The following is a 12,558-nucleotide window of genomic DNA, read 5'->3' on the forward strand; positions in this document are numbered from 1 at the left end:
GTAGTGATTAAGCTGCTATTAAATAGCGGAAAGATCGAACAAATGGAGAAAGACATGAGAAGGCATCGGCAATGACTGCCGATGCCGCCGACAGAAGTTGGAATTTTTGCTGAAAGGCGTATGATTTATTATCTCAACACGATTACCGTTGGGGACCACAGAAGATCGGGAAAGGTTTGCGGTGCTGGAGCCGAGAATTTGGAAACGAACCTAACTTTCGATTCGATGCTGGTTTCGGCGTTCGAAGATTGTTTGATCATTCGATTTGATTAATGCTGCTCAGTTCGGATCAGCACGCAAATAGAAAGTGATCCACACAGTGTTTGACGCGATCGAATCGATCGGTTGTGAGACTCCAGAGAAAGCAATATTGGTTTAAATCGACCGTTTGCATAGAAGACAAACTTTGGGCGACCTCGAACGAGGGCTCGAAATTAGATCTGCTTTCGGTTCACTAATCAATCGCAAACGGTCCCGGGTGGTGAAGTAGGTGAAATTCCTAGACCTACCACCTAGTTTCTAGGCTCGTGGCTCGTGGTCTTCTAGAATCCCGGGCTGATTGACAGATGCTGTCCAGACGCCGGCCGGCCGGCCGGGGCAGAATAGAATAAAGTATCGTGTTTCCGGAACGCGGCTAGTCTGCGGTGCGGTCATTTCGGACCTGGCGTGATGCTTGCCCTCATTTGGGTAATTGCTTATGTTTCAGTGAGTTTCTAATCTATTGATCATTCGCGGTTTACCGGCCACCCCGAGTTACCGTTATCGGATAGCTTTGGTTTGATCAGGACCCTCAGAGGACGAGCGCGAGTTTTTGTCACGCCGCGGACGTCCGAGTGAAGTCTGTGCCACCCGGAAATAAGGCCTTAAGGAAGAGAATCTTGTGCTAGAAACTCTGTTCTAGGAATTCGTCTCTCTCGCAAAAACCCTTCTAAAGTGCAACGCCGTCCTAGATTTGGTCGCGGTCCAAATCCCATAAAAAATTAACGTCATTTAGGCCGGTGGTCTTAGTTGGCTCAATCACGTCGCTAACCTTTTTAGCCTCGCAGATGGTCAACATAATCGTCAATTTTAGCGATGGATTCGAGCTTTTTGCGGCCCAGGCCCGATGCGTCATGTTGCGCCCGGCCGCACGTGATGATTTATCACCGACCCGCAAAGTACGCCGGAATGCTTATTCCGGACTCGCGGATTGAAAGTAAATAAAAATATTGCTCAACTCTGCCCTCAAGAGGGACTTCCGAGGCGTGAAACTGTTTGCATGGTGTGAAATGCAATTCCGCGGTTTGCGTGGCAAAAACGAAGCTCCGGAGGCTTCTGATCACGCAAGAATGGGAATGTTTTATCGGGTCTCTGAGCATGATCGGTTTGAAAGAGAGAGAAGGGGACTGCGAAGAAGATATGTATGCGTGTATCAGTGCGAAGCTCAAAACAAAGAGTTCGGTCCGTATCACGATAATTAAAGAATTTTTGTCTTGGAAAAAACTTTCTAAGCTTACCCTTTCATAGAACTTTTTTTTCTACTATTGGTTGGCCCCAGAACAACTTTTGTACAAACGTCTAGGAACAAGGGTCATGAAAGATGCAGTTCGCATCGGAAAGTCACTTCGAGCCGGGGGTCCTGTTTTGCTTGTCTAAAAAATTGAAAACCATCTGCTCTGATTCCCATCCGATACGGTTGTTTGAAAAAAATATTTACATACACACACCGTGACCGGTACCGGGTGCGTAGCCCGTGGCCCGTGCGTGATCGAAACTGCCCCATCGAACTGCACCAGTCGCGGCGGAGGGAGGTTCATCCAATTTTCCACCCGATGGCCGTGTAATGACATGGGTTCGTTAATATTTTGTAATCAAACAGACTGACCGGGAGCGGACGGAATTGTTTTGTGTTCGGCTATATTGTCATGGTTCTCCATCTCCACACAGCACGGCACAGGGCGGCCGATCGGCGGTCAGCGGATCTATAATTTGCCTCCTTACCAGGAGCAATTATTCAGTGTCCTGTCCCTGGCTAAGGACACGGATCAAACGGTCAGCACACCGGACAGCCGGTGTACTGACATTTATGTTCACACGATTGGATATTCGATGGGGTCCCGCCGATCGATGGAGGTCTTCGTTCTGTTCGTTCGATGGCCTCAAATATGATAATTGTCGGTTCGGCCGGTACAAGGACTCCATAATGAATGGGTGTGGTTCATTTTGTTGTTGTTTATTGCACGGTTGCATTTGTGGCATTAAACAAAATAATAACCCATCGTGCGGGGTCGTGTTTTAATTGTGAAGCAGGACTCACTTTTTGGGGCTCACTATTAAATGCCTAACGAGGTGTTGAGAAGGTTCCGGGGCAGTGTTTTGGTGCGAATGCAATTGATTGCGCGCAGTAGGCTGTGGTGCATTTATCTCTCTTTCTGTCTCTCTCGGTTCTTCCATCACTCCTGCCACTCGTTGCTAAAAGGATCCTGACAGTTCAGGGCAGGTCAACAATAGTATTCTCGGCGCAAATGCAAATGCATCTCTCGGTCCGCTCGGCGTTAAATCTCGCGATGTCATTCCCCAGATCGAAACCCCCAGGGCACCGTTTACGATCGCAGATAAAAATTGATTCACAAACTGTCGTGATCGGTGGTTGTGGGGATGTTTATTGATTGAAATCGGATCGGACGTCGAGATGCGCGGACCACTTACACGCCCTTACGTCCGAGGGGTCCCATTTGGTCGACAGCAGCAACGGTCGGAGTCGGAAAAGAAACGATCACGGCCGCCAGCCGCCAGCAAAGATGAAAGCGATCGGGGCGGCTTCTTCAATGAGCATTCAAAAATCCGGCAACATATTAATGTTGCAATGCGCGCGCGCGCGCGTTACTTCGTCCAATCCGATCGACTCTTGCCGCCCGCGGGGGGGGTTGAGCTGGGCTCTGGGTAACATCTTCCCAACATTTCACTCCAGTTTTGTCCCTTTTTCTATGCCCCAGGCAGCCCAGCAGACGGGAGTGACGCGAAACTTGTTCGCCTCCAAATCACTACACACTGCTGCCGCTGCTGCTTCGGTTGCTGTCAGTATCGATTGCCGATCGCGATCGCCTTTCGTACTCCCCGACGAGAGGCCCCTCTCCCTCTGCCGGGGAGGGGGTCTCGGAGCAGGAGCGCCGAGTTTGTTTTTGTTTGGCTCCCGCGATCGGAAGATTAATTTCTCATTTTCATCTCTCGATCTGATATCAATTAATCTCAACTGCGGCCGTTTGGAAAAGGGCACAGGTTGACGGAGTGCCACATCGGCAACTCAAGTCCGCCCAGCGAGACAAGTGCCGGACAGGTCTTGCGGGTTGGGAACCAAAAAGAGGCTTTCCAAACCATTACCGGTACACCCAGAGAAAGGTTAAGAGCCGATCCGGCCTAAGGCTGGATCGGTAAATATTGTTGTCAAACGCGATCACCCTTGCCGGCATCGAGGGCGATTGTTTACGCACCGATCGATCCTCTAGTCTCGCGGGTGCCAGTGTTGCGGGTGTTGGAAAGGTAGTTAGTGGCCGGCCGGGTCGAACCACCAATCTCCGGAGCCCCTGCAGGGAGGCCCACTCTTCCAGACCGCATCTTGCAGACTCCGCGGGGAGAAGTGTGCGGCAAGGTGCTGACTCACGGAATCTGCGGGTGGCTGTTCGGTTCCGCGATCGAAGATCGAGATCTCCGACCGAGCACCGCCGGCCAATCGATTGATCAGCGATCATCTGAAGCGCGCCGAGCCTCCATGTCGAGCAGAACGTTAAACAGTGCAAAACACTCGCCAGCATAAATAAGACGCCCCCTTTCGCCGTTCGATCGATCGATCGGGATTCGGGTTGCGGGAGCGCTGCTGGGATTTCGACGACGACTCAATCCCTTGACGGCACTTGGCAGCAACGGCGGCGGCGGAACTACAGAAGACGCTTCCTAATAGCTCGATCCACATGATCGAACTGCCAGCGGGAAGATCGATCTTCGAGATCCGCCTCCGGGGGGCGGCGGAATGGAATGGTTTAAGAGTTTTCGGAAATCACTCGGACACGAGAATCGGACGAGTGTGTGATTGTTTCACCAACCGTGCTTTGTAGTTGCGCCCTCTCACAACTTTCACACGAAACCCGGAACTCCCGGACGTCTCGTCTGTCTCTCGTCTTTCTCATGCCGCCCATTTGGCTTCCTGTTCACTAATTGGTTTTTGCCAATTTTCAAATCAAACACTGCCCCTCGAGGACTTGCATTGAAAAATGCACTTCACCGGGGCCAAACCGGGGCCCTCTACTTGAGCCTCTACGATTGTGTGTGATGCCCGCCGTCGTCGTCAAGAGTTGAGCGATTTAAATCGATCTTAAGGGAAGCCGAATTGCATGTCGATTTTCCCAGACGGAAACGATTGCAGGGGGGATTGCAGGGACCCGATCCGGACCGGGTGTATTTTAAATCAATTGTCCATTGTTTTCCTTCCGTTTGGCAGGCGCCCGTTCGGTGAGGTGCCAACTACGAGCCACGCGCGAAGGGTACAAAGTCAAAAGGGAGCTGCATCTTGAAGACTGGAATTGTTTTGATGGCCACATAAGAGGGAGAAACAACGCGAGCGAGCGGACGCGCGCGCCAAACCGAGGGAAAACGGAGAACTTTCTTCACCAAGGCCATTGATTTAACACAACATCAAAGACCGAAAACGAAAATTATGGTTTTCGATTTTCGGGACCAAAGAAAACCTTTCTCGATGATTGCGAGACCGATATTTGTTTTGATTTCGTGCCGAGGGGTGTCGTGGAACCAACAATTCCAGCAATTGGTGTCTTAATGAGCAAAACCCCAATTATGCGTTTCTTGACGGAACACACGGAACAATGTTGTACCGATTTTTTTTGCCTTCATTTCTGTTGCTCGTTATGGCGTTCGGAACACGTCATTCTTCGCTCGGAGTAATTTAAAGAGTATTGCTCAAGTCAAGGCCCGCGATTGAGAGCAATAAATCCGAACGCGTTCCGAACGAGAGTTGTTTGTCGAGTCCGCCACACGGTCACACACAAAAAAACTAACGCCGGAAGTTAACAATCGTCTTCGTTCCGCGGGCTCCGAATTGCAAATAGGAGTTCTTGAAAGGCCCAGCTGATTCATGCGGTTAACCCGGGGAACGTAATGAAAATGAACCGACGTTCGGCGTCGTTTGTTGCGTCAACAGTTGGACCCGGGCAGACCGCCGGGAATGAATTCGAGTGCACGCGATGACTGCACGGTCTCGCGGTGGCATCCACCGGGAAACGACTTCGTCCCGCCGCCGTCTCAGGCCGGCAAGAGGCCGGCCTTTTAATCAAAAGTATCCGCAATTTAACGGAAGACATCCCGGGTCCCGAGCGGGTCCCGAAAATGTCACAATTAATCCGAGACGGTCCCGCCAAGGCAGACTTTCGAATGACTTTCTTGTGCTCTTCCGTTCGCTGTCGGCTCGAGCGGTCGGCGGTTCAATTATGATGGGCCATTTGCATTTACTCGCGCGCTCCTGACCTTGCGATTTCCTTTATGGCCGGGCCAACGTCTTGTTTTTGTTTGTTTGGTGATTTCGCTGCCTCCCGTTTGCTGTCTCGTGTTTTCGGCTGAACGGATTTCGCGTCGTCTGTCGAACCCGTCAATATCTGTCGTCTTAATGTGGGGCTGCACTTTACGGGATTTCCTCCTTTGATGTGGTATCCACTTCCGTCAACATCGTGGGACCGTCTGATGGTTACTGTCGAAAGATTAGAGCGGAAAGACGCCATCCAGCACGCCGTGGGTTGCGCGAAGTTACTTACGCCGGTCTCAAGCTGGGCCGCCTCTCATAGAACTTTCACAAATCAGTCACTCAATTGAATAATCGTCTTCTGCGGTGGCTCGTTAACAGGCCGCTCGACACACGACCACTTCGAGGCGCTCGCTGCTGCTGCTACCGCCGTCGCTGTTGAAATATCTTTTTGTATAGCCACTTTTGGATTTTCTTTAAATTAATCGCGACTACAATTTACGCATCACGGCGTACGTTGCCGCGCTAGGATGCCACTTCACGATCATAAATCACGGGCAGCGGAAATGCGGGGCCTGAATGGGCAGAATTGTCTGTTATGGATCAATTGAAACCAGGAAGATCTCTAAAATGCGTCGAAAATAACGGTTCCGAATACCCGGTCCCAATATTCAAAAACTACGGTCTATTCGATTGGCACGTTTCTCACGTCACTTTCCGGTGCCACACTTTAGGCTGACCCAAAGCCAACATGCGGCAGCTCCAGCGGGTGATTTCCCTTCACGTTTTTGGCACAGCAGGTCGCATCACAAGTGCCACGGGTTCAGCGGAGCGGCTGGAGAGCGGTTCCCTTGGGCGGCGACTCGGCGGAAGTAACTGGGCTGGGAAAACATCGGAACTCCTTGCCCGCCAGAGGGGCCCCGAAACGCGCATGGTAGGTAGGAGCTGAATTCAAGTATCACTTACCGTAAGTCACCCGGAGCAGCAGGACGCAGGATCGCGTTCGCGCGTCCGCGAGGGACTCGCGACGAGGACTTCGAGCTGCTCTCGTGCCACATGCCGTGACGGAACGCCACTCGGCGATTGCGTTGCTCGGATTAAAAGGACATTACTGCAGGAATTCTCCTGCAGGCAGGCCACAGGAGAAGGCGGGCCGTGAAGAACCGTGAGACGAAGCGGTGGGACCTGGTAAGGCTACCAGCATTTTTCACGCACCAATAGAAGTGAATATTTGTAAAATATTGAATGATTTTCCTCTTACCGAGTTTTTTTTTCATATTGCGTTGTTTGAGGCCCTGCTTTTTGGTGTTAAAGTGACGTAAAGTCTATATGAACGATGCAATATTTGGTCAGCCGTTCCATTTGGCATCGGGGTTGCTATGATTCGATTCGTTCAACTCTGACAACGTGTGACGTCACGCCGTTTGCGAAGGCCTCGTTTTGTCTCGCAACAAACGATGAGATTTGGGTTCTAAATTGATACAAGTTTAGCGGGACTGAGCTGAGTTCAGACACCGGTTTGGTCTACGCAATAAAACACGACGTCGCGTCTCGCGTCGGTCGGTGCGTGGGCCTAACGAATGGTCTGGTCTCTAGAGGCTGCGTAGCTAAGAAGTTGGCAAAAAATGAATTCATCAGTTTCAATTAAGCCACGCAGTCACCAGCGAACAGTCAATGGTTTGCGGCCCTAAAGATGCCATTTATCCTCCGACATGCATTTTGAATGTTTTTCATTATTATAGCAAAAGAATGGTCCATAACATTGCGAAGGTATTGGGTCGAAGCTTCATAATCATTATAAAGCAATTGCAATGTGGAGGTGAAATGTATCGCTGCCACTGTAATGCACACAATTCAATTGCCGTTTGCATCGAATAAATGATAAATGATCTCGCACGTTACTCGCAAATCGAAACGGTCTGATTCGTCCAAGATTGTACCAACGCCCAACGGCTAGCAGCAGGTCGAGAAGTAAACTGTAAAGTAGATAAGTGCATCTGCGTGGTTTGTTTACGCGGCTCAAAGTGACGCTTATTTCTTCGGCCAGAGCAGGCGTCCGACAAAGCGTCGGGTTCGTAAATTGGGGGCTCAAAATTGTCCCCCGCTTCACAGTCTCGTCCCGCTAGTGGCAAGAAAAAAGGTGACCCTCTTACGCACCGCTCTTAGTAGCGGAGTAACTAAATTGAATAATGACCGGCCCGGTTCGATCCACTTTATGCGTTTGTTTGCATACAAAACGTAGGAAGCAGCGCGAAGACGCAACGACGACGACGGAGCATCCCGGCGTTCGTCAGTGATAAGTTTAGCAAACGGGGCAATTGTGGGGTGTACCAAACTAAACCCGCTGCTGCAAACGCCATAAAACAAATCCTTTCGGCTTGGGTACGGACCGACGGACAGCTGCGACAAATGACGGGACCGATAAAACAGTCCCAAAAACTGTCTTCTCAGAATGAAATACAAAAAATGCAGCTCAGAATTGAAAAAAGTCCATCAAATCCACGGACAGACAGATGGGCAGCGAAAAGATTGGACCAACCCGTTGATGTCCCAAGTTGATGTGTCGTTTCGGTGGACGATTGCTATCGCAATGTGGCGGCGCAGCACGCGCTTATCGCTGAAACAAATCCGCGTGAGCCGGACCGGACGGCCGCCCAAGGGATCATAATATTTTCGCATGAAAACAATTCAATAAATTTAAATTCAGCTAATGATCCTCTAAACGCTGCGCCTCGCTTTCGCGGCCACAAGCAACGAAGCTGGATCAAGCAGCAGATCCCCTAAACGGAACAGTTGTTTTGAAATGTGACCCTCCGTAGCATTGGCGTAGAAATTAGGTTTTAGTTTCCAAACTTTTCATACCTGGCGCTGGATCCGTTTCAAACATGTCAATATATTGATACGATAATTATACCGACCGCATCTTAGCAGGCTGGATGCGAGGCTGCCATTTCAAAGGACCAACATGCCTATTGGCCAATCTTCGGCACAACGGCCAGCATCATAATTGAGCGGTCCATCAATGTAATAGCTTAATTTCCTTTAATGGCTGACTCGCAGATTGGCCTCCAATTTCACTGACCTGCCCTAAGAATTATGGCTTCTTACCCGACGCATCCGCCGAAGAATCCTTGCTCGGAGTCAACTTTAGTTGTTACCTTTGTTTTAGTGTCCCTTCCAAAATCCGGAGGCCGGAAATCGGATATTTCTTTCGTTTCCGATGTGGATACCGGATGTGGCTGGTCCCCGTTCTTCCTTCTCTTTCTCCTTCTCTCTTTGAATTAATAATAATGATGGTCAAATGTCATAATATTTCAAACGCAATCTTTACTCGGTCGGTCCACTTTCGGTGGTGATTGTGTGGTGGCCGGAGAAAGAAAACGGAGCCAAACCCGTGTCCGAAGCGGAAGAAACACGGAGATTTCTCCCTGCGCTTCCTTCTGGGAACGAGGGAAGGGATCGGGTGGCTAAAAAACAGATTAATCAAAAAATCATTCATCCCACGGCGCGACCTGCAATCGGCAATCAACATCCTTCAAACCAAGACCGAGGGACCGACCAGGGTTCGCCGTCCAATGCTGCCTGCTGCCCGTGTGTGGGTCCAACTTTAGAACTGGTTCTGGGCCTCGCTAATCATTTTTCGCTCCTAGGCGCCACGCCATTAATCGCCGTTTTGCCAAGGACCCGCCAAGGAACACTTTGGAAAGCGGAACCAAAATGCGTCCCCCGTGTGTGTGTGTGTGTGTGTTTTTCGGAGGGTAAGAGAGACGAAAATCAAGGCCAACTATTAATGACAAGAGCAACGAAGGACAGATTGTTACCGTGTTGACTTTATCCAATACATAACAGCAGATTTCAATACTAAAACGGTTGACTATTAGTCTTCGAATAATAATTAGACAGCAATTCATTAAAATAACTTATAGTTTACTACAAACCATGCGATGCAAGAACAAAATACTTCTCTAAAAGCTTTAATAATCTGCATATCCGAAAACCGAATCATCGCTTCACCGAACCGGCCGTAATCACAGTTTGCAGGACCCGTTCTCCGATTTCGTTCGTTTTCGCACCGATTGTTCTCCCGTTCGCGTAGTGTGTCCACTTCCTGAAGGCCCGCGCACTCCAGAGGCCCATCAACCGTTCCGGAGTGAAATGCGTATGTTTCCTGTCAAAACATTCACTGCTCCAGCGCAGCGGCGTGGTACAGAACGCCGTGAATCCCCCTTTTGCTTTGGCCAGAGAAGTGTAGAAAATGCCAACCGACAACATCCAAACCCGGGCGGAACGCGGGCGAGGAGCTCGGGACTCGGGTGGCGGGTTCTTTGCTGGTCCTCACAAAAGGGCCTTAGCGTGCAAACAACGAACTTCCTCCGAATTATTTTGCCAACGTCCACCCTAACGCCCCGGAATGGATGATGTTTTTTTATGTCCTCATTTCAACTTCCCGAAACCTCCAACTCCGTCGTCCGTGGTTGTGCACGTTCCCGGGCCGGGGGCCGTAATCCTTGGCGTAGTGCGAAGGCATATTTCACCCGACCGACCGAGAACGGTCCCATGGGGAGGCGATCATTATGGCCGAGGTTTCCCTTTTTCGGTTTCTGGTATGGTTGGAGGCCGACTGGGCCGAATTTTCCCACGGGGCGGGAGGCTCCCCGGTGGCCCCGGGTGCGAGTGAATGTGGGTCACGGAAATTAAATTAATTTCCCCCCTGAAAGTGTCGATAATTTGTCACCCGCAATCAGCCGGAGCGCCGGGCGGAACCTTTTCGAAGCCGTCGGAAAAGCCGTCGGCATTTTCCGTTGACTTTTCGGGAGATTTGGAACTCATTCAACAAGTTGTTTTCGGATTGCTGTAGATTTGCCCCCCAAAACGGTCCCATTGGAAGTCAATAATCGAAGCAGAGGTTTTAATGTTTTCGCCCAAACTCCTGTGGAAGGACTATTTGGGCGATAGGTCACAGCATTTGCTGTGAGTTTATATTTTCATTGATTTTCTTTTTCTATAATTTATCGCTTCTCGCTAACGGTTCTTCCCGTTGCATATGTACACTTAACGGCAGATCGGACCTGTTCCTAAGCAGAGAGTCGATCTTACGACAGGGCTAAGACTAAGAGCTAAGAGGATATACAATTTACTAATACTTTCGAGGCCTGTCCTTTAGCCGGCGGCAATTCCGGCGCTACTTTTGGTTACGCTCTACCTGTGAACTGGCTCCTATTGCGCCCATCATCATCATCATCACCATCATCGTCATTAAGTCACAGCTTGGTTTTCGCAGACAGTGGACGCTCCTAACGCTAACGCTCCTAACAAAACACTAGACTCCCGGCAAGAGACTGCTAACAAATTAACGAAGCTACTATCACTGGTCAGGCGACGGTCTGGCCACCTTGTGTAGGTTGGTGTGTGTGTTGCACTTACTGTCTGGCCGCAGCCAGGACCTCGGGCCGGAAGTCCTAGCTCTGGCGCGAGACGAGTGTGATCGGTTTGAAGATCGTGGGACCCGTGGCAACGGGAGCACCCGTGGGCGATCCTTGCGGGAGAGACCCAAGGGGCGAGTGCTGCGGGTGCTGATGCGGATGGTGCGGAGAGGCAGGATGATGCGGAGGAGCATCGGTACTTCCGGTGGGGCTAAGTTGCTGATGGTGCTGTTGCTGTTGCTGCTGCTGCTGCTGTTGCTGGAGGTGATGGGCAGCGGCCGCGGCCTGGTGGTGGGCTTGAGCTTGGTGTGCGGCGGCGGCGGCCGCTTGTTGGGCGGCTGCGTGGTGCTGAAGCAGGTGCTGGTGGTACTGGAGTCTTTGGTAGATTTCGGCCTGCTGTGCTGGGCTGCCCATCGGTGAGGGAGCTTGCGGGTGCATCTGCGGTGCGGTGGCCGCTGCGGCGGCCGCTCCCAGCAACCGATCCATACCGAACCCGGCACCGACGGCTCCCAGAGGCAGGGGCAGTGGTTTCGGGGCCATACTCGGGGCGTACGGTCCGTAGCGGTACATCTGGGCCGCAAGGAGGGCAGTTTGGGCTTGGGCGTGCGAAGGATACAGGAACTGACCGAACTGCGGGTAGCCGAGCGAGGGGAACATGGGGCCCACCAGCGATCGCTTGAAGGCTGCCAACCGGCTGCGGGATGCAGCCGTCGATCGGCGACGTAGCTTGCCGGTCGATCCGCCGATGAAAACGTCCTCCGCCGACGGGTCCAGCATCCAGTAGTTACCCTTGCCCGGGTCGTCGTAGTGGCGCGGCACCTTCACGAAGCACTTGTTGAGGCTCAGGTTGTGCCGGATCGAGTTCTGCCAGCCCTGCTTGTTGTCCCGGTAGTACGGGAAGTTGCGCATAATGTACTCGTAGATCCCGTTCAACGTCAGCCGCTTCTCGGCACTTTGGCGGATGGCCATCATGATGAGGGCGTTGTAGCTGTACGGGGGCTTCTCGTTGCCCTTTTTGCCTTCCCCGTCCTTGGCCGGGCTGGAGGTGCTACTGTTGCCACTACTGCTCGCCCCATCGCCCTCCGTTTCGTCCGACTTGTCCTTGCTGCTGCAGTCCATCGGTGGTGGCGTTCCGGTCACGTCCAGATCGCTCTCGGTGTCGGTCAAATCGTGATCCTGTTCCTCCGAGCCGATCGGGGACGGGCAGGAGTGCAGCGTCGGCGACGGGGTCTGTGATGGTGAAGATTTCATCGTTTCCGGCAGGATCGAGTTTATCGAGAAGCTGCTCTTAAGCGGTGCCCGTGCCACGCCGAACATCGTCTGACCGTTCATCATGGTGGGCTCAACTTTAACCATACTTCCGAGTGTCAGTTGCATTCAAACACCTAGTTGCACTTTGGGTGCACACCGCACTCGCGAAACTAGGACTAGAGCCCGTTCCAATGACAACTTTGATCGTTTTCACTACGCTTTCACTCTGATCACATCCAATGTTTGTTGCTGTGACGTATCCGAATTGTCGTTTCACTTTTCAAACACACCGAGATCCAAGCACTCGGTCTGTGTTCATATATCACGTCTTTTCGCGTTCCGTTTTCTGCTGTTAACTGAATGTTCAGAAGAGGATCA

At 51.4% G+C, this 12,558-nt stretch overlaps 1 protein-coding gene across 1 annotated transcript; it reads right to left on the reverse strand.

Moving 5' to 3' along the window:
* Positions 1-10,965: 10,965 nt before the first annotated feature.
* On the reverse strand, positions 10,966-12,306 carry LOC128271242 (fork head domain transcription factor slp2-like). Its single transcript, XM_053008687.1, has one exon. The coding sequence runs from the start codon at positions 12,304-12,306 to the stop codon at positions 10,966-10,968; it is 1,341 nt and encodes a 446-aa protein (XP_052864647.1).
* Between the last annotated feature and the right edge of the window lie 252 nt (positions 12,307-12,558).

Source organism: Anopheles cruzii, chromosome 3 (assembly GCF_943734635.1).
Source record: "Anopheles cruzii chromosome 3, idAnoCruzAS_RS32_06, whole genome shotgun sequence".
NCBI classification, from domain to species: Eukaryota; Metazoa; Arthropoda; class Insecta; order Diptera; family Culicidae; genus Anopheles; species Anopheles cruzii.

Bases quoted from the DNA above. Each gene is read 5' to 3' on its own strand.
- LOC128271242 (XM_053008687.1), bottom strand. From the start codon at position 12,306: ATGCAACTGACACTCGGAAGTATGGTTAAAGTTGAGCCCACCATGATG.